The sequence below is a fragment of the Prionailurus viverrinus genome, chromosome A1, assembly GCF_022837055.1.
Source record: "Prionailurus viverrinus isolate Anna chromosome A1, UM_Priviv_1.0, whole genome shotgun sequence".
Taxonomy (NCBI): Eukaryota; Metazoa; Chordata; class Mammalia; order Carnivora; family Felidae; genus Prionailurus; species Prionailurus viverrinus.
The window spans coordinates 143,556,576-143,579,817 of NC_062561.1; the positions used below are offsets into that span (position 1 = coordinate 143,556,576).

Sequence of the window (23,242 nt, forward strand, 5' to 3'; positions counted from 1 at the left end):
CAAAACTTTCTCCTACTTCTATAAGTCAAACCACAACAGTTTTCACATTGAAATTAGTGATATGCTGAGTTGAAGTTGAAATTTTGCTCTGCTTAGAATTTTTTGTTCTATTTCCTTTTCATCATAAAGTAGGTATTAATTTTTACATTAAAAATTAATGACAGATCAGGGTGCCTGGGTGGCTCAGTTGGTTGAGTGTCCCACTCAGGTCATGATCACATGGTTTGTGAGTTCAAGCCCTGCCATGGGCTCACTGCTGTCAATGCAGAGCCCGCTTTGGATCCTCTGTCCCCCCCCTCTCTGTCCCTCCCTTGCTCGTTCTCTTTCTCTCTCTCAAAACTAAATAAAACATTAAAAAATTAATGAGAGAGACACAGGTTGGTAAAGAATGTTTCTCAAATATGTTTCTATGTGTAATCACATAAAAAAGAATGTGTAATCAGTGTCTAATATTATAAAAATTAATTCTTCCAAAATTTTTGTGCATATGTAAATTCATAGTTCTCAGAATCTCAAAGAGGTCCATGAATCAAAAACCTGGATAGAAACCCACTCCTCTGATTTAGATATAACATAACACACACAGTAATCTCACAACAGTTCAGGAATCATATGGAAGAAAATCAAAGCACTACACTTAGAGAAAAATACATAGCACATTTCAGGCTGAAAAAGAGCCTTCTGACCAAAACAGCAAACAAAAAACTGATTTCAGCAAGAAAACACAAACTTCCATAAATGTAAAAAGTCACAAACATTCCCAAAAGAGAAAATACAAATGGAATATAAAACATTTAAAAATTAATTTCTTTAATAACCAAAGAAATTCAAGTTAAAATGAGACAATTTGCCTATGATATTAACAGAGGTTTGTTTTTTTTTTTAAGCTGTATAAGGAAAAGTTGTGACAGTACGTGAGAATTCTCATACACCAGTGGAATAAAAGTACTGTGGTACTTTGTTGGAAAGCAATGTTATAATGTCTATCAAATGTTTTCAAAATGGTCATTCTCTAAATACTGCAGGATATCTCTTATACCTGGAATCTAAAAAAAAAGAGGGTGGCTGAACTCTTAGAATAGAATGGTGGTTGCCAGGGACTGGAGGGTAGGGGAAATAGGAAGATGTTGCTCAAAGGGTACAAACTCCAGCTATAACATGAATAAGTTCAGTGGATCTAATGTACAGCATGCTGACTATAGTCAACAATACTGTATTATAGGGTACCTAGGTGATTCAGTCTGTTAAGCGTCTGACTTTGGCCCAGGTCATGATCTCAGGTTCATGAGTTCAAGCCCCGCATCAGGCTCTCTGCTGCCAGTGCCGGGTCCACTTTGGATCTTCTGTCCCCCTCTCTCTGTGCACCCCCCACCCCCGCTCGTGTTCTCTCTCTTTCAGAAATAACAAATAAATATTTTTCAAAAAAAATACTATTGTATACTTAAAATTTATTAAGAGAGTAGATCTTAAATGTTCTCACCACACACAAAAAAATAGTAATTATGGGAGGTGATGAATGTGTTAACTAACCTTATTGAGGTAATCACTTCCTAGTATATATGTATATCAAATGATCACGATGTGTACCTTAAATTCACACAATGCTTTATGTCAATTATATCTCAATAAAGCTGGAAAAATGAAATTAAACTATATCATTTTTCCTTACCTTATGAATTCACCAGTCCTAAGTGAGTCAGAGAAGAAAAAGGTTTCAGACACCATTCAACTGGACTATAGAACCCTAACCACCCAGCGCTCCTTGACTATACATCTCTGATTGCTACTTCTTGCCTTGCAGGTGAATGATGAAATATATAGACATTTTAACAAAATTAACCTCCAGATTTTTAAACAAAATTTTGTTTAACATTTATTTACTTTTGAGAGACAGAGAGAAACAGAACATGAGCGGGGGAGGGGAAAAGAGCGGGAAACACAGAATCTGAAGCAGGCTCCAGACTCTGATCCGTCAGCACAAAGCCCGACGCAGGGCTCGAACTCAGGAACCGTGAGATCATGACCCGAGCCAAAGTCGGACGCTCAACCGACTGAGCCACCCAGGTGCCCCAACCTCCAGATTTAACTCAATATCTATTTTCTTCACTATCCAAAATCAGGCAAACTTTTTCAAGTTTGTGTTCAATACAAGAAAAAAAAATTTAGTGTATGCAATGAAACTGAGTGACATTAAAAAATAAATAAAATAGTCATTCTCTAGTTTAAGAATTTAATTTCAAATAATTTCTATCTAGTGGGAAAAAATCCAAAATATAGAGATTTTATGAATAAATTGTTTACTCTAGTGTTATTAATAAAAAAATAAAAATTAATCTATATTAAGGGAATAGTTAAGTTGACATATCAAGGTATATGATAGAATATGCATTCAGGGTCCCTGGGTGACTCAGTCGGTTCAGCATCTGACTCTTAATTTTGGCTCAGGTCATGATCTCATGATTGATGAGACTGAGCCCCACATCAGGCTCTGTGCTGATAGCTTGGAACCTGCTTAGGAGTCTCTCTCCCTCTCTCTCGGCCCCTGCCCTGCTTGTGCAAGCTCTCTCTTAAAATAAATAAATAAACTAAAAAAAAAAAAAAGAATATGCAGCCATTTAAATAATGTTTGTAATGGTTTTTTTGGATGACATGATCAAAATTGATGATGTATTAAGTGAGGAAAAAAGGTAGTAAAAAATACTAAGAAACATTTTAAGGAAATATGACACATATTTATGGTAGCTGTTTCCAGGTAAGATTTGGGTGATTATTTTTATCACAAATTACTTTTGTGATACTTTGCAAATTATCTACAATGAGTATATATTACTCACACTCGGGAAAATTAAATAAAAATAGAGTAACTGCAGAACACGTGTACATATCAAGTTTAGATCATGGATAAGGGACAGAAATATATATATTTTTTAAATGTTTATTTTTGACAGAGACAGAGACAGAATGCGAGTGGGTTAGGGGCAGAGAGAGAGGGAGACACAGAAGCAGAAGCAGGCTCCAGGCTCTGAGCTGTCAGCACAGAGCCTGACGCGGGTCTCAAACTCACGAGCTGTGAGATCATGACCTGAGCTGAAGTCGGACGCTCAACTGAATGAGCCACCCAGGTGCCCCAAGGGACAGAAATATTTTAAAGAAAAAGAAAAACGTCATCTTATATGAATGAGCAAATAATGAGTATAAACTTTCAAAACAACTAATGAAAGAAGAAGTTTTGTTGTTTACTTCTTGGCTTAGCTGTTAGATGACGTGGATATGACTGAGTTCTGTTTAAATGGTAAATAATAGGGGCCCCTGGGTGGCTCAGTTGGTTAAGCATCTGACTCTTGATTCCAGCTCAGGTCATGATCTGATGGTTTGAGAGTTGCAAAAATAAGAAACGGTAAAAGAACACCCATGCCCTTTACCCAGATTATCCTATTTTTCATATTTTACTAGATATGTACACTTTATCTCTCCGTGTATCTTGAAATATGTATTGAAATACACACAATTTTTTCTAAACCATTTGAGGGTAGGTTAACGTGTCATCATGACCTTTTACTCCTACTTCATTGTATATTTCCTAAGAATAGAAACCCTACTATTTTTTTTTTTTTTTTAAATTTTTTTTTTTCAACGTTTATTTATTTTTGGGACAGAGAGAGACAGAGCATGAACGGGGGAGGGGCAGAGAGAGAGGGAGACACAGAATCGGAAACAGGCTCCAGGCTCTGAGCCATCAGCCCAGAGCCTGACGCGGGGCTCAAACTCACGGACCGCGAGATCGTGACCTGGCTGAAGTTGGACGCTTAACCGACTGCGCCACCCAGGCGCCCCAGAAACCCTACTATTTTTGAGATGGGGCCTCTGAAGTGGGATGAAGAAGGAGAGTATGAGGAGGTTGTCTCCTTCTGGTCACTAGGGACCAATCATCCACGTTTTCTCCTTCTGTAACACCAACAGAGGTTGCAAACTATTGCACTAGACAAATGCCATTCCATCAGTAACAATACCTCCAATATATATATATACACGTAATTATAATTTAGATATATGTGCCCATCTATTATGTACCTTATAAGGCTTATTCTTAAACAAGGGTAAGATAAAATTAAATACAAATACAAGTTGATAGTTTTCTTTCAGCACCCTCGAAGGTGTATACCGTGTCCTCACCTTGGACGCCATTTTTCTACACTGTGGCGGTAAACAGGAGAAGGACTGTCATCACTTCCAAAGCGGAGTCCCGGTTCTGCTCCCCAGATTCTACCCCCCTTACATTCTGCCAGTTCTCTCTATCACAATGCACTGTTTTATTACCTTCATAGTGTTTATTGCTGCTGGAAGTCACCTTGCTTATTTATGTGTTTACTTGTTTATTTCCTGCTCCCCCACCCCGCCCTTCCCCACTAGAATATAAGCTCCATGAGAGCCAAGATCTTGCCTCTTGTTCATTCCTAATTCCTTCACCCCTAAAACAGGGCTTGGCTCATAATGGGTGCTCATTAGATACTTATGCACAGATGCTCCCTGGCTCACATTCCAGCTCTACCCGCTGCTTGGTTCTCTACTCTCCCAGCAAACAACAGGGTAGGTCCCCTGAGGGAGCAAACAATACCCTAGCCTACATCTTAGAGAAGCTTCTAAGCTTTGTAAGCTGAACTATCATTTTTCACACAAAAGCTATCATTCTCACTCAATCCTGTCAGGCTGTTCTTGCCGTTTCTTCCCTAGGAGGGAAAAAAGGAAGATGTACAAGTACCTGATGGTTTTCCACACATCAAAGCCATCCAGAGGCTTGGTGCCTTTTGTGCTTCCCTTGGCCAGCTTCACGAGAGTCGGCAACCAGTCAGAAATGTGGATGAGCTCCCGGTTCTTCACACCCTTCTGCTTCAGCAAGGGGCTTGCCACAAAGCCCACTCCTCGAATGCCTCCTTCCCACAGGCTCCATTTTCTTCCTCGAAGGGGCCAGTTATTGCCCCCTGCCAATGTCTGTCCTCCATTATCTGAAATACAGTTAGGTCTTTGCATGAGGACAATGCTAGACACATTTAAGAACAGAAAACTTCTTTTTAAAAAAAAAAAAAATTTAAAAAGTGTTTTTTTTTTCTTGTGGGTATTATTTTATGCAAAATAAAAAAATTATGGAGAAAGAAGACATACATAATTTTGAAGTTTTTTCTCCATGTGAAATTTTAAGGCACTGAAATTGACAATACAAATTCTCTTTTTAATTTATTTTCATGAAAACTGAAGAATTCCTTTTTTTTAATATGAAATTTATTGTCAAATTGGTTTCCATACAACACCCAGTGCTCATCCCAAAAGGTGCCCTCCTCAATACCCATCACCCACCTGCCCCTCCCTCCCACTCCCCCATCAACCCTCAGTTTGTTCTCAGTTTTTAAGAGTCTCTTATGTTTTGGCTCCCTCCCTCTCTAACTCTTTTTTTCCTCCCCCTCCCCCACGGTCTTCTGTTAAGTTTCTCAGGATCCACATAAGAGTGCATGTTTATTTATCTTTGAGGGAGAGACAGAGTGCAAGCGGGGGAGGGGCAGAGAGAGGGGGAGACACAAAATCCGAAGTAGGCTCCAGGCTCTGAGCTGTCAGCACAGAGCCCGACGCGGGGCACCGTGAGATCACGACCTTAGCTAAGTCAGACAGTCAGACACCCAACCGACTGAGCCACCCAGGCACCTCAAGAACAGAAGACTTCTATGTTGCTTTTAAATGGTGCTTAAGAACTAAAAAGATACCTCCTCCTTACCTCTTCCAGTACCAAGAGGTACTCAACACTCCTTTTTCCACTCAACACTCTCTCCATTACACAGACATAACCAGAGGGCAGTGTGGCACAACTCTGACATGAGACCTTCAAATCCCCTTGGATAAGGTCACTGAAAAACAAGGAAGCCCCCTGAAGATATCTGCTTGGGACACAGCCCTGTACTAATAATCAATGATGAGGTTGCAATTGCATGCAGGCAATTTTGTGTCACATAGGAGAATGAATCCAGGTAAGCTGAGCTCCCCCCGGTACACAGAAAGAAACCTTAGGGCACCTGTGTGGCTCAGTTGATTTAGTGTCTGACTCTGGATTTCAGCTCAGGTCATGACCCTAGGGTTGTGGGACTGAGTCCCTCATTGGGCTCCTTGCTGAGTATGGAGCCTTCTTAAGATTCTTTCTCCCTCTGCCCACCTCCCCCCCCCCAAAATAAAATAAAATTTAAAAAAGAAACTTCTGAGTGAAATTTCACTTAGTCCTACCGAGTGGGGACAGAAGACCTTTTCATTTTACTCACCTGGAAAAACTTTCTAACATTTACACTGGTAACTGAATTAAACGTCTACTCCCTAGTGGTATGAACTCTTTTTTAAGTGTGAAAGTTGAAAATTTCTCCAGTGGGCTCAACGTCTCTGTAAACAGAGCAGTTGGGTGGAAAAAATAATTGCAAGTAAAGTTCCTCCTTTCTTGACAGGATGGCAAGACAAAGCTTCGTCATGCACTGTGTCCAGGGAAGAGGGGTATTCTTCCAAAACAACTGAAGTTGAAGCCAGAGGAGAAGTTACGAGAGTGACTGAAATTAAGTATCTTACCAGCTGGTTGCAGCTCAGTTAGAAATTAAGTTGGACCGTAGGGAAAAAGAGAGATATTGCTTTAACAGTGAGGTTGGAGAATCATCAGTACCTCCAAAAGTATCCATACATTTAGGTGACTCTAGAGACACATTTGAAATAACCCTCATTTGCATACATATTACACTTCGATTAAATCTTTTTTTAGAAAACCACTATTATCCAAAGGAGCCACATGAGGGCAGTATGACAGACCTGCTCTGTGATGTAAAAATCTAACGCAGAAATCAAGATCAAAGCCACAGGAAACACACGGGAGGAAAAAGAACTAACATTTGTTAAGCACCTACTATGCAACAGGCAGCACTTTAATTTTACATGATCTCTCAAAGAATCTAAAGTCTGATCGGCCTGGAATCGAAGCCTCATGCTAACCACTCAGTAGCTGTGTGACTCAGGGCAATACCTAACTCGGTTTCTTTATATGTAATGTGGAACTAATGATTCCTACCTCAGGTACTATGATGAAAATTAAATGACACCACTTATGATCACTGCTTGGCTGAGTACCTGGCACAACCTAAGTGTTCAATAAATGGTAGCTAGTATAATTTATAACAACTCAGTCTAGTATTATCCATTTTGTTGTTAAAAAAAAAAAAAAAGGAGTTTGGCAAGTCCAAATAGCTAAAAAGTGGCAAAGCTAGGCTTCAAACAAGGTCTGCATGACTCCCCAGGTGCCTTCTGCCCTCAGAATGCCATGTTCCTGACGTCCCTGGGCTAGAGTGAGTTTTATGCCTACGGGCCACATAAAGCTTCACTTCCCTAGGAGAACCACAAGCAGAGTAAATCTCAGCAAAGTGTATACTCTTCCTCTTGATATAGCAGAAGGTGATGGTATCTCAAGGCGGTTATAGTTCCCTTTAGAGGAACCTTTGTTGCTGGTAAGAAATTCAAGGTTCTGCCTCTAAGGATGCTTCTGCTCATCCTTAACACACTAGGTCCCCGGATCTTCTGTGTGCTTTGCGAAGGGAGGGAGAAGAGTCTGGAGCTAGACTACATGAAGATAACAATTCTGCAGCACATGGGTGGGTGACAATTAGTCTTATCATTTGCTATCACAGACTTAAAAGAACCTTTCCTAAAACCTTACATCTCTTCTTGACAAAAAGTCAAGGCCCAAACAGTCACCCAAGCCAGTTTATTCAATACACTTTCTATTTCCCGTGAGCAAACCTGTATACTCCCAGCAAGAAGTCGCCATCTTTTGACAGAGGGAATTCCTCTGTATTGCTTATACCTCACAGAGTATGTCACCCAAAACCAACGTTTCAAAACTTAAAAGGAGGCACTGTTCGTGTTATACAAAAATACACTGGAAAGAAACGTTTACACTCTGTGCCCTGAGGTCAAGAATGGCTGAGCTGGCACTATTATTTCCCTCTGTTGTCTAGACTGCCATAAACGATACTGGCTCAGGGCTTGTAGCAGATGCCTGTTGTCTGTATTTTAAATAGATTCACTCCTTTGAGAGATCATATAATCTCTTCCAGTTCCACACACTTGTCAGTGCTCAATACAAAAATACTGGATGATGATGGTGGAGGAAATGCACATGGAGATGAGGAGGAGGGGGGCTGGGGCTGCGATCTGACGCTAGGAGCAGGTCTGACTCCAAAAGGAAAATACTCTGTGCTGTAAAAGAGAATTTGGCCACTGTGGCTACTGTGGGAGCTGGAAGGGGTTTCTACATCTTAGCAGGGGAGGGTGCTGATGCAGTGAGTAGGGCTGTTTTTGCCACTGCTCACTGGGCCGTTCTTCCCATCGGCAACGGTAAGGGATTCTATCATCTGTTATCAGTCATGTTTTCAAGAGCACTCTAGAGAGAAAGCACTGTCAACTGGCACACTGCAATGTCTCTCGGACTCCCCTATCACCGAGCCAACAGCACAAGTGGCAGCATAAAGAGGGTGATTTGGCTTTGCCAGGGGTCTGCATCTCTGCAGGTGACACCTGCCTGAAGGCTGCCACTTATCAGCTAAGGGGTAGAATCCACAGTTGGGCTCTTCAGAAATAGCGTTGTGCATCAGTTCTAGCACAGTCTCCTGGGTATTTCAAGAAGTTGGACATAAAACCTGATCACAGGGGCGCCTGGGTGGCTCGGTCAGTGAAGCATTCGATTCTTGGTATCAGCTCAGACCATGATCTCGTGGTGATGAGATCAAGCCCCTCGTCAGGCTCCACACTGAGGGTGGACACTGCTTGGGATTCTCTCTCTCCCTCTCTCTCTGTCCCTCCCCTGCTCACATGTGCTCTCTCTCTCAAAATGAATGAATAAACTTAAAAAAAAAAACCTGATCACAGTTGCAGCAAGAATACAATAAGCTCGGAGGTGGGGGACAGGGAAAGTGGGCGATGGGCACTGAGGAGGGCACTTGTTGGGATGAGCACTGGGTGTTGTATGGAAACCAGTTTGACAATAAATTATATTTGAAAAAAATAAATAAATGGAAAATGAGCCTTAAAAAGAAAAGAATACGATAAGCTCATTTGAAATAAGGTTTCCAATATTGCTCACTTAAATCTGACAAATTAAAACTGAAAAAGACAATGGAACCATCACCATTTATTTTCTTTTTCCTTTCTTTTTATTTTTGAAAGAGAGAGAGAGAGGGAGTGAGTAGGGGAGGGCAGAGAGAGAGGAAGACACAGAATCCAAAGCAGGTTCCAGGCTCTAAGCTGTCAGCACAGAGCCCAATGTGGGCTCGAACCCATAAGCCGTGAGATCATGACCTGAGTTGAAATGGGATGTTTAACCAACTGAGCCACCCAGGTGCCCCACCATCACCATTTCAAACATGGTTCTTTTCACTTTCTGTCCTAATTTTCTTTTGGGCAGAAGTTACCTTTTGTTCTTGCTAAGAATTTTCAAGAGAAAATTTTGTTTCATTTCCTGACTTACAAAAAATCTTCCAAATCAATATAAGATGATTCCAACTAGTAAAGGAAGCTCTGAATTTTTTTTTTCAGGGAAATAGTTTTTCCGCAATGTTTTTGGCAGAGGGAAAACCTAATTATAAACACTTTGCTGTCTAGAAAAGAAATGTCAAAAATAAATGTCGTCATATACAGATGGTAAATTTCACTTTATTATTCCTTACTGAACAAAAATAACTGTCAAAAGGTCATGGAAAAATATCGGCTAGCCAAAGATCTGAGCCAAAGCATTAAGTATATGACCATGAAGCCTCATCCTTACCCAGCTGATAAAAGTTAAGATGGAACCATGACAACAACATTACTTTTTAGGACGACTCCCAAACAGTATAATGCTGTGGCTTGGCTGTGGAAGGCTGCCCTGAATATCAGTATATTTCCATCTCACTGCCTCCCAATCTGGACTTATCCAAGACATCCTCCTCACTCTGACTCAGGGATCCTAAAAGAAAAAGCAAGAAAAGCTCCAACAGCCTCAAAGGGCCTGGACTTTCCTCTGAACAGGGCCAGTAACATAACTGTGACAAATGAGTAGACAACATGACTTCAAATACCAAGAAGTACCAAGACACCTCCTTTTCTGAAAAAGAGGACTGCTTGCTGATGGTTGATTTTTTTCAGCCTATTTTTTTTCAAAACTTTTTAACTAAAATGCAAATTGGAGGGTTAATATATGTCTTTGAATTCATCTAGAGGATCAAGGAAACTCAATTTCCTCCTATGAAAAGATCTTGGAGAAAATACCTATCTGACACTGAATTTACAGTTTAATGTTCTTCTCTGTTCCTCTTGTTCTACATTCAATTTCTTTTTTTTTTCTTCATGTTTTTTATTTAGTTTTCCAGAAAGAGCGTAAGTGGAGGAGGGGCAGAGAGAGAGGGGGACAGAGGATTTGAAGCAGGCTCTGTGCTAACAGGCAGAGAGCAGCAAGGCCCATGTGGGGCTCAAACTCACCAACCACGAGATCATGACCTGAGCATAAGTTGGACACTCAACCAACTGAGCCACCCAGGCAGCCCTGTACATCAATTTCTGACTGAATGTGCATTCCCTTCTGCCAAGTCTATCTTTGAAATAGATTTCAAATCCATTCACCCCCATCTATCCCAGAGCCTCGGGTCTGGCACTCCTCCCACCTGGAATGGGGGTGACTTACAGATTGTTTCACTTTGTTGTCAGAGGTATCACTGTGAAACCCCAAACCAATCAAGCCATGTTCATGTTTAAAGACCTCTAATTGGTTTCTAATCAGGAAAAAGTTCAAACTTCAGCCCACATATAGAATCCTTTACATCTGGCCCCAATCTACTTATTGGGCATCAACTCCTGCCCTTCCCAAAGAAAGTGCCCTGTGCTGGGGCACATGGCTGGCTCAGTCAGTGGAGCATGCGGTTCTTGATCTCCAGGCTATAGGTTCAAGTCCCACACTGGGTATAGAAATTATTTAAAAATAAAGTCTTAGGGAGCCTTGGTGGCTCAGTCAGTTAAGCGTCCGATTCTTGGCTTTGGCTCAGGTCATGATCTCATGGTTCATGGATTCAAGCCCCACGATGGGCTCTGCAGTTACAGTTCAGAGCCTGCTTGGGATTCTCTTTCTCTCCTTCTCTCTCTGCGCCTCCCCTGCTCACTCACACACACACTCTCTCGCAAAATAAATAAATAAACTTTTAAGAAAAATAATAAAATCTTACAAAAAAGAAAAAGTGCCCTGTGCTTCATTCACAGAGAACTAACTTTGCCCTGTTGTTAGGGTATGTCATGCCCTTTCGTGCTCATTTTGCCTTTGTACCTGTTGGTTCCTCTCCCTAAAATGCTCTCCCTCTTCTTTCCTGCCTCACTTAAATTTTAACTCTCAGGATAAATGTCACATCGTCTGTTAACTTTTCATATACTGCTCCCACCACCCCCCTGCCTAGACAGTGTCTCTGTACATCTGCACTTTATATACACCTTTCCTATCACACTTATCTCTATATCTTGTTAATTAGTTGTTCACTATATATTGTTAATTAGTTGTTCATGGGTTCATCTTCCAGAACTCTGCCTCCCAAGGACAAGGACAATGTCTCATTCATCTTTGCATTCCTAGTGGGTCCTTTGCATTCAGGGCCCACTGAAGAGAAGGGCTCAAGAATGGGGGTGGGGTGCAGAGTATGGAACAAATAAACAAATGGAGAAAGGGCCACGAAATATTGAGACTGAAGGCACTAAAAGTTTACTTTGCTTATTGGATAGTGTTTTCTGAGCCGTCATCTAGCCATTCCATGATCTTGACTTTTAAGAAACCGTTGTGTACAAAGATGCTGCTTATTTAATAGGATATTTGGGGGTGGGGGGTGCCTCCCGGTCCCCATGAGAATTTAAGCAAATCAAACTCACAATACTGGAATTGTTTGTCCAATGTGGCCCCTGATCAGCCACACTGAAGTCAAAGGGGATTGTTTGAAGCATTTGAGGGAGCGTGGTCCTGGCCAGGAAGAGAGTCCTCGCTTACCCCCTTAACAAATCTTTTGGGAGTGCTCACCATGTACCAAGGACCATTCCAGCTTTGGGGAAATGGGAGCCAGGAAGACAGACAAGGCTTGCTATCTCATGGAGTGAGTAGAAAAAGAGATGTGATCTCTTCATTCATGGGTCTCTCAGAGGAGCTGAAACCAGAATGACAGGACAGGGCTGAGCAGCATCAGAGAGGGGGAGCCCAGCAACTGAGAAAAGGAGGCTCCAGGGCCTTACTCAGTTACACATTGGATCGTAGTGTGCTCTGCATCAAGGCTTCTCCTTAATTACAGATTAAGTTAACTATACTCTTAAGAACACTCTGTTGCCAGAACGTAAGGAAAACTTGAGCTGAATGATGACTAGATATAAACAAAAACGTGTCTAGCTGGCTTCCGACTGTCAGCGTTTTTCTCTATCATCCCCACTGCCACATTTCTAAGTTCATTGAAATGGATTCAAAGAATTGGAGTTAAGTGCTGTAAGTTTGGAGAGATCGCTCGCCGTCTAATTTCCTCATTCATAAAGTGAGGATAACAATAATGCCTATCTTAATATAGAGCTTGGCACAAAAGTAGTGCTCAATAAATATTAACCATCTTCACTGATGGTAATCACAACCAGCAGCAGCATCAACTAGCAGAAAAGCCTCCTATCTAGGTATTTATTACACTTATACTAGATTTAGGTATTACAAGTGCACTCTAAAACCCCATGCTTTCATTAACAAGGAAAGATTTTATGCACAGAGCCCTTCTCAATTACATTCTCTTCTCTGTAGGTAATTTCTTGAGAGTCATAAAAACACAATGCATTTGAGGGATTTTTCTGTTATTTTGGGGACAGAGCCAGCTGACACCTTCCTGTTTCTAGGAGTCTAAATAAAGCATATCAATTATCAAGGAAACAGGAACAATGGCCATAGCCTGTGATTCAAATAAAATGTCAGAAACTGAAGCTTTATTCAGTCATTCACTTGAATATTTGTAGGGGTTTCAAATGGTTTGCAGCACTCAGGGCAGATCAATGCTGTGAGCTCAGTCCCAGCCAGACACAGTCTGACTTACATCTGGATGAAAGGACCAGCAACGGGAGCGCTCCTGCTGAACTAGCATTGGGAAGATGCTGCTGGAATGGGCCTGGCAACCAGACCCCAAATAACTGATGCAGCCTCCAAAAGGGCTGAAGATAAAGGGATAGAGATGCAGGGAAAGGCAAAATCAGGAATAAATGAGGATTAAAAGGAAGATGATCCAGGGTGATAGTAAAAGATTTCTTCCTTTCCATGGGGCTAATGTCATTGCTTATAATGATGAGACGTCAATGGGATTTTATCTCTCCTTTAAAATTTAAGGATGAGAAGACTCAAAAGTCTGTTGAAAGAGTTGAAACATTTGGTCTCTAAAAGTTATAATGGCGGGCGGGGGGGGAGGTGCACCTGGCTGGATCAGTCGGTGGAGCATGCAACTCTTGATCTCTGGGTTATGAGTTTGAGCCAATTCACGAAAGAAAGAAAGAAAGAGAAAGAAAGAAAGAAAGAAAGAAAGAAAGAAAGAAAGAAAGAAAGAAAGAAAGACATGACAAAATGGAACTGGAAACTGGAAAACAGTGTCCTAATTTATTATATATTGGTAGGCAAACATTTGAACTTTTTCTATAATTTAAAGTGTAGGTAGTCACAGATCTTAGTGATCCTTAAAAGTAAGTACAGAATGTTGTTACTCCCATTCGGGAGGCATGGATTTGGGCTCCATATTCCTGATCCCTATCAAGTAGCACAGGAGCCCAATGTCTACAGTATTTGGGAACCAGCAAAAGCACATGTTTGTTCTATCCCTTTTTTACATTAAAGCCTTCCTTGTTTTCCCTTCAGTTTGATCTTGAAAGAATGCTTGATACTTTTAACTAATGAAGTTATGAATTTCAGGGCAAACTAAAGTTATTTGGCAGCTTGAGGGAGAAACATGGTTTACTCATAAATTATTCGGCTCCCTTTCCAGACCTGAAACTCCTTTAAGGCAGATTTTTTTTTTTTAACTAGGTATCTGTTTATCCATCAGTAATGCTAATTCAGAAGTAATAGATGAAAAAGTATCACAGAAGTGCTTCAGAGTCTGGCAAGTTTGAGAATAAGAGAGAAGTGAAAATAACAGCAGCAGACAGAAAAAAGTAGAAGTAGAGTTGTGAAAGAATAAGTACATTAATTCCTCGTATGCCAAGAAAAGATGGGAATTGAGGTCAATGATTTTTCAGAGAGAATTATGCCAGAGAAGGCTCAAATATTCTTTTTGGGCAAGCATCAACTACTTTACTTGGTCTTTATGTTTCCAAATATATGATACAAGTTAAATGTTCTGAATTTACCTTTGATGCAGAAGCAACATTTTCTTGGATGTCTACTTCAGAGATAGTAAGATACGCTTTTAGGGTTACCCAAAAAACACAATAAAACAAACTGAGTGAACCGGTGATCCTGTTTGCCCAACGCTCTTTTCTGAGGTTTGTTCAGTGCTAAAGCAACTCACTGAGGTATGGGTGTCCACTTACGGAAGAGAGACAAACAACTCATGAGGACACTGATCAACACAATTCTCTTTGAAGAACAAGGTAAGAGTGAAACATTTAACGTCAGAAACAAAAATAACTTAATATACCTAGATATTACAAAGTCTGTTACGAGAATTAACAAATAATTCAAATATTGAATGCATACTTAATAAAAATACAAGAACAAGATTCCCTTGGATTTGCAGATGACACTTGTTCCAAAGCCAAAGTAAAACAAACTGTGAGTCCTCAGACTGATCAGTCCTCCTGATCATACAGGTGGCAGAACCCCTTCTGATGGGGTACACAGTGAGAGTGAGGAGAAATCAAATAACACTGGACATTCCAAGCAGGTGCTCAGAAGGGAAGCCGGCTGAAGAAGAGGAAGCGTGGGAAGCAGTGAGGTCCCTGTGCTTAATGAGAAGCAAGAGGTTAAATGAAGGCATTTCACCAGGAGACAAAGGGATGTGGAAAGAGAGAGTTCTGAGAAAGACAAATACGATGTGATTTCCCTCATATGCGCAATCTAAAACCAAACAACAAATAAACAAAAAGTGGCATCAGACCCATAAATACAGAGAGGAAACTGGTTGCTATCACAGGGCTGGGATGGAAGGATGAGTACAATGGGTCAAGGGGAGTGGGAGACATAGGCTTCCAGTTATGGAATGAAGAAGTCATGGGCATAAAAGGCAGGAAATATAGTCAACAGTACCGTAATAGTGATGTTTTGTGACAAATGGGACCTACACCAGTGGTGAGTATAGCATAACATATGGAGATGATGAATAACTATGTTGTACACCTGAAACTAATGTAACACTGCATGTCAACTACACTTAAATTTAAAAATTAGCAGGAAGGAAGGAAGGAAGGGAGGAAGGGAGGGAGGAAGGGAGGGAGGGAGGGAGGGAGGGAGGAAGGAAGGAAGGAAGGAAGGAAGGAAGGAAGGAAGGGAGGGAGGGAGGAAGGGAGGAAGGAAGGAAGGAAGGAAGGAAGGAAGGAAGGAAGGAAGGGAGGAAGGGAGGGAGGGAGGGAGGAAGGAAAGAAGGAAGGGGTCCAGTATCTGGGACACTCAAGGTCTTCTGAACAGCCATGAACACAGGACGAAAAAACAAAATCAAACAAATAAATCAGAACACATGCCCCTGAATAACCATAATAGGCATCAACAAGTCCCTGCAATCAGACCCTAATGCAGGGCCCATTTAGTCTTAGACACGATTCTAATTTTATGAATGGTGTCTGGCTTCCTAATTTCAGAGCAGGCTAGAATCTGCAAATTAGAAAGGTGCAAATTGCTGGAGATGGTCTCTGCAGAGACCACTCTGAGACTAAGGTAAGAAGAAGGGGACAGCAAGGCTCCTTGCATTTTCCTGTGCCCAGTGTGGTGTGGCTGCAACAGAGAACAACGTAGGCTCAGAGGCCCTCACACCACAATGTAGAAGAGGTTACAGCCCCAGTGATGGACGGTTTTCATTTGCTGTGGAGAAGAGCACAGATGGGGCAAGAGATGGTCTGAGTCTCTGCAGGCCAGGGGGTTGCAGCACGATCTAGATGGATGGACGACATGAAAAGGCCCCGTATGAAGGGGGTTTCTGTAGAAAGTGACCATGGACCAGACAATCTCCTCGGCTGCAATGTACTGGTTCCCTGGAGGGGAGCCAGGGATGAGACAAAAGGACCTTGAACTGATGATCTGAACTGACTGACCTCAGGTTTCCTCCACCCAGCAGGACTGCAACCCCAGCGAGCAGTGTTACATTCACTTCTGCAGGGAAAGATGAAGCAAGTTACACTTCTTGCATGTCAAAGTTTGTGGACAGAAGTCTGATCGCTGCACACACATGTGAGCATTACGGCTGGGTGCACTGTGTTTGGTGGATAAAATAGTCATATTAGGTTATTCTGCAGGCGAAAGAGAAGGTGAATCCATTTTTATTGTTGTAGTTGTTTTGTGTTTCTTGTGGATGTGGTAACACATGACCCATCTGTGGACTCATTCACAGATTGTACCTTTTAATCGAACAGCAACTATAATAACTGGGGAAGTTTTGAAATAGAGGAGAAAAGGAAGCTTGCTTCTATATCATGGTTCTCAAGCCTTTCAAGCCCCAAACCCCCTTTTTATAGTTAAAATTTTATAGTTCTCCCTATACTGTACTGTAATGGGATTCAAACACAATATTATACTTAACCACCTACTTTGTAAAACAACTCTAAATGTAATATAAAGGAGAATAGGTAATTGATAATATATTAGCATGTGTTTCACCTGAAAATGTGCAGGCTCAGTCCTAGAAGATACAGCAAAGTGATTAGATAATTCCATGTGCTGTATATTAATAACTTTCGGCTTAAAGGAGACCATTCTATACTAGAGGCACAGAAAAATCAAAGAGGGTAGGTATGAATGCTAAAATCAAAATTGGGATATTAAGTGGATCTAAAACCACACAAAAAGTGCCTTGTGCTTATATGTAAAACTAGACTTGGTTCTAAAGTCAGAAAACCCGAAGCATGTTCTTTAATCTTTATGACAAAGCAGTCGGATATCCATGAGCATCTAAGACTCAGGGAAGCTCCTCACTGCACGGGGTTATTAGGGGCATTGCGTCTGGGCCTCTGCCCACTGAGTGCTAGCAGCACCCCACCAAATTTCCAAAATGTTTCCAGGAGGAACCACTGCCCTACACAACGGCAAGTTGGGACATACAGCCAGGGATAAATTGTGGCCTCTCTGTCAAGAGGCTTGTCAGATGACATTCGTTACTTTGTAAATTTACCATGGTTGGGGATCTGGCCTAAAGCCCTGCAAGCTCATAAATAATTCTGCCAGCACACGGAGAGAGGCTCCACCTCTCAGGAGCAAAACTATTACAGATGATATATACATCAGAACGTCAACTGATTTACAATATAAACTTACGTATCACAGACGCTGGCATGTTCGCGCCCCAGGTGAGTGGCTTAAGTGCGTGGGAAGCTAAATGGGAATCAGATTTCCCGGTGAAGAAGGACTCACAGACTTACTATGTCTCACTGCCAATACACAGTATATTTGTACTTACGTTTATGCAATCTCACAATAAAACCTCAAAATAAATATTTTAGATCTAAAATATATTAAATTGCACTATAAATATTCAAAAAGGTGGTGAAAGAAGGCCTCTTTCTTTGAAAAAGGAAATCAACCAAGTTTCAACCATTTTTTTTTTAGCAATTAAGTTCTCACAAATCTAAAGTATACTCAAAAACAGATAGCCTACGTAGCTCTGTATCTTTTCAGGAAATTGAAAGTTGTAGTTAAAAAACTTCCATAAAGAAAACTCTAGGGGCGCCTGGGTGGCACAGTCGGTTAAGCGTCCGACTTCAGCCAGGTCACCATCTCGCGGTCCGTGAGTTCGAGCCCCGCGTCAGGCTCTGGGCTGATGGCTCAGAGCCTGGAGCCTGTTTCCGATTCTGTGTCTCCCTCTCTCTCTGCCTCTCCCCCATTCATGCTCTGTCTCTCTCTGTCCCAAAAATAAATAAACGTTGAAAAAAAAATTTTTTAAAAAATAAAATAAAAAAAGAAAACTCTAGGCTTCAGTGGCTTCACTGGTAAATTCTACCAAGCACTTAGGGAGAAATATTACTAGTTCTACACAAACTCTTCCAGAACGCATCCCTCACTGAATGCAGCATTACTCTGATTCCAAACCCAAAGACATTATGAAAAAGAAGGAGAAGGAGAAGGAGGAGAAGAAGGAGGAGGAGGAGGAGGAGGAGGAGGAGGAGGAGGAGGAGGAGGAGAAGGAGAAGGAGAAGAAGAAGAAGAAGAAGAAGAAGAAGAAGAAGAAGAAGAGAAAGAAAACTACAGTGGACAGAGGTGCAAAAATCCTTAACAAAATTTTAGTAAATCAAATCCAGCTATATACAAAAATTATAATACATCATTGTGTTGGTTTTCTATCAATGCTATGAAAGATTACCACAAACTTAAGAGCTTAAACACCACAGATTTACCATCTTTTTGTTCTATAGGTTAAAAGTCTGATGCAAGTCTCATTGGGAAAAAACCAAAGTGTTGGGAGGCTTGCACTCAATTTTGGAGGCTCTAGGGAAAAACCTGTTTCTTTGCTTTTTCCAGTTTCTGGAAGCCACTGGAATTCCTGGGCTCAAGACCTTCTTCCTCCACCTTCAAATCCAGTAATAGCTGGTTGAGTCTTTCTCTCATTGTATTACTTTGTCCTCCTCTTTGTTTCTCTCTTCCACATTTGTTTATTTTCAAAAAATGTTTATTTATTTAGCGAGAGAGAGAGGAGGCGGGGAGAGGGGCAAAGAGAGAGAGAGAGAGAGAAAATCCCATGCAGGCTCTGCACTGTCAGCAGAGTCCGATGCGGGGCTTGATCCCACGAACCACGAGATCATGACTTCAGCCAAAATCAAAAGTCAAATGCTTAAATGACTGAGCTACCCAGGCGCCCCTCTCTTCTACATTTAAAAATCTCAGTGATCACATTAGGTCCTATAAGATAATCTCTCCATTTTAAGGTCAGCTAACTGGAAATCTTAATTCAGCCTGCAACCTTAATTCTCCTTTGTCCAAAATATATTCATTGGTTCACGGCTCTATAATGTGTATATCTTCGGAGGAAGAAAGGGGACCATTACTTCACCTACCACCATCATGATGATCAGGTGATGTTTATTCTAGGACTGCAAGCAAGTTTCAAATAGAAGAACAAAGTTGAAAGAATTACACTAGCCAACTTCAAGACTTACTATGTAAAGCTATAGTAATCAAGACAGCATGGTACAAGAAGAGGAGCCTGGTAAAAGAACCACATTTAAATGATCATTTGAGGGATGCCTGGGTGGCTCAGTCGGTTAAACGTCAGACTTCGACTCAGGTCATGAGCTCATGGCTCAGCTCCTGATTTCGAGACCCTCATCAGGCTCTATGCTGATGAAGCCTAGAGCCTGCTTCAGATTCTGTGTCTCCCTCTGTCTCTGCTCCTCCGCCACTTGCACGCTCTTTCTCTCTCTCAAAAATAAATAAACAGTAAAAATTTTTTTAAATAAATGATCGTTTGATACTTAGCAAAACAAACCAATTGAGAAAAATGTCTTTCCAACAAATGATTCTTAGAGTAACCGTATACCTATAAGAAAAACAACAACAACAACAACAAATCCTGACAAATCCCACTTCACAGCATACATAAGAAATAAAAATGGGTCATATTACACCTGGGTGTAAAAATGGCACCTGGGTGGTTCAGACAGTGGGCGTGTGACTTCAGCTCAGGTCATGATCTCTCAGTTGGTGGGTTTGAGCCCCACATTGGACTCTGTGCTGACAGCTCAGAGCCTGAACCCTGCTTTGGATTCTCTCTCTCTCTCTCTCTCTCTCTCTCTCTGCCTACGCCCTTCCCCCACCGCTTGCACTCTCTCTCTCTCTCTCAAAAAGAAATAAGTACTAAAAATTTTTTTTCTAATGGATATTACAATGCAATAGTAAAAAAAAAAAAAGGCAATAAAACAAAACATTTAAAATGTAGGCAAAAGATTTGAACAGATATTTCTCCAAATAAGATGAGCACAGGAAAAAATGTTCAGTATCATTAGTCATCAGAAAGCTACAAATCAAAACCACAAGGAGATACCACTTCACATTCACTAGGATGGTTGTAATTAAAAAGACAGACAATGACAAGTGTTGGAGAGGATGCAGAGAAATTGGAACCCTCAAACATTGCTGGTGGGAATATAACACTGTTTTGCTGATTTGGAGATGGTTTGGCAGTTCCTCAAAAAGTTGAACATAGAGTTACTACATAACCGAGAAATCCCATTCCTAGGTGTATACTTAAGAGAAATGAAAACATACGTCCACACAAAAACTTGTGTATGAATGTTCACAGCAGCATTACTCATCATGGGCCCCAAAAGTGGAAACACCCAATGTCCACTAACTGATGAAAGAGTAAAGAGAATGTGATATATTTTCAGGGATGTACAGCAAAAAAAAGGAGTATTATTCAATAATAAAAAGGAATGAAATACGGATACATGCTACAATATGGAAAACAGTATGCTAATGAAAGAAGCTAGATAGATACAAAAGGCCACATATTGTATGGTTCCACTTACATGAAATGTCCAGAAGAGACATTCTAAATCTATGGAGACAGAAAGTAGATTAGTGGTTGCCGTGGGCTGGAAGGAAGGGTTGACGCTAATGGACACAGGATTTTGCGGAGGAGTGGGTGACAAGAAATTAATGGTGAATATTCACACACAACTGTGTGAATATATTAAAAACCACTGAATCGTCCATTTTAAAAGGGTGAATTTACGATAATGTGTCTCATATCTGAACAAAATAAACTTGTATGGGGGAAAAAAAGACAGATCAAAGACCTAAATGTAAAAGCTAAAGCCATAAAATATTATAGAAAGGCATAAGAGAATCTTTTTGTAATTGGGGAAGAGGTTTCTTAAAGCCAATAGCTGTTCTTATACATTTGTGTATCAAAAGTGATCAGACCCATGATGGTGCAAAAGGATGCAAAGTGATGATAAAAATTCAAAGGCAGAATAAGCAGAGGGAGAAAGTGACACTCTGCTCAGCTAGTGGGATCTCATTCCTATTAAACATCCATCCTGAACGTTTTGCCCTTTGGATGAGAGGTAGGCTAAAGAAAAAATTCTACATTCAGGAAAACTCTTCCTGGTGTTACAGGAATGTATACAATCTGCTTCATGGAAATAGTCCAAACCAGCCTACTCCATGTATATTTTAGAACCACAAGTGAGGGAGAGCTCAGTACAACAGATGTGATGCTTCCAGAGAGGGCATTCTCAATACCACCCCGATTATCAAAACCCAGAGCTTCCAAGATATGTCAAAGGCTTTGCTCTTGTTTTCTCCAGTCCAGACTGACTTGGCTTCTTTTAAAACCAGTAGATCTCTTCCGGAATCAAGGTGTCTCTTTTACAGACCTCAGTTGTTCATCAGGGCCTTTTGTGGTAAACTGACCCTATAAAACATCTGCCTGGCATGTGAGGCACCAAATTCTTTTTTGGAAAGCTCCTCCTATGTACCCAAAGAGACTGCTTCATTGTTTATTCCATTTTTAGTTTCCTGCAAGTTTAATGTGGAATCAAGTGGAAAATGACTTCAAAATACTTAAGAGATTACATGAATCTTTTCCATACTTCATGCAGTCATGAAGATACATTAACCCTAGCAGATATGAAATGGCATGCTAGTGATTTCTTTTATTTTTTATTTTCTGATTTACATACAGTAAAAGTCACTTGCTTTGGTATGGAGTTTTATGAATTTTGACAAATGGAGTCATATAACCAGCGCCATAATCACGAAACAACCCTGTCATCCCAGAATCACTCCCTTGTGCTGCTCCTTTGTAATCAAACCCTCCACTCCACCCTTAAGCCCTGGCAACTGGTGATGGCTTCTCCATCTTTAAAGTTCTGCTTTTTTCCAGAAGGCCATATAAAAAGAATCAAACAGTGTGAAACTTCTGGAGTCTGGCTTCTCTCATGCAGCACAATGCAGTTGAGATACATGCACATTAGCGCATGTATCCGTGGCTCATTATGCTGCCGCGTGGCACAGCCATCCACTGCAGAGGTAGGCCACAGTTTTGCTTATCTGTTCACCAGCTGAAGGAAATCTGGGTTTTCTCCAGTCTTTAGTGGTTATCCATAAGGCTGCTGTAAACATGTGGGTACAGGTTTTTGTATAACCATGTTTTCATTTCTCTAGGTTAAATCCCCACCACGGAGATTGCTGCTTTCAAGATGTTTTTTCCTTCATCTTTGGTTTTCAGCATTTTGATTACAATATGAGCGTAGCTTTCTTTGGGTTTATCCTGACTGGATTTTACTGAGCTCCTTGAATCTACACATGTAGACCTCATCAAATTTGTGAAGTTTTCAGACATTATTCCTTCATATGTTTTTTCTCGGCAATAATATTTCTCCTCTCCTTGGGACTCCAATGACATAAATGTTAGCTCTTTTAATATTGTTCCACAGGTCCCTACAGCTGGTTCAATTTTTTTTCTTTTTTCTGTCTTTTAGATTATATAATGTCTATTAATCTGTCTTGAAGTCCACTGACCCTTGCCTCTACTATTCTGCTACTGGGCCCACAGTGCTAATTTTAATTTCAGATATTATATTTTTTAGTTCTAAAATTCCAGCTTGGCTTGCTTGCTTGCATGCGTGCTTTCTTTTGCTGAGAACTTTACCTTTCCATGCATTCTAAGAGTGTTCAACTGCATCTCATGGAGAATGGTTATAATTGCTACATTAAAATTTTAATCTGACAACTTCAACATCTGGGTGATCCCAGAGCTGCATCTCTTGAGTCTTTTCCCTTGAGTATTAGTCACATTCTCCTGGTTCTTTGTAGGATGAGTAATTCTGGATTGTTCCCTGGGCATACCAAGTTGTGAGACTCTAGGTCCTATTAAAATCTTCTCAAGGATGTTGATGTTTCTTTGTTTTAGCAGACAACCAATCCAGTTAGATTCAGATTGCAAGTTTTGTCTCACCTTCTGTGAACAGTGGTTTAATTTTCAAAGGCTTTGCCGTACTGTTTGTTTTTACCCAA

At 40.9% G+C, this 23,242-nt stretch overlaps 1 protein-coding gene across 1 annotated transcript in view; it reads right to left on the reverse strand.

Annotated features, from left to right (window-relative positions):
• The window catches only part of ARSB (arylsulfatase B), a 170,395-nt gene that overhangs the window by 82,397 nt on the left and 64,756 nt on the right, over positions 1-23,242 (reverse strand). The window contains exon 5 of the mRNA XM_047868110.1: positions 4,760-5,003. Coding sequence (XP_047724066.1) covers positions 4,760-5,003 — 244 coding nt within the window. The remainder of the gene's footprint in view (positions 1-4,759; positions 5,004-23,242) is intronic.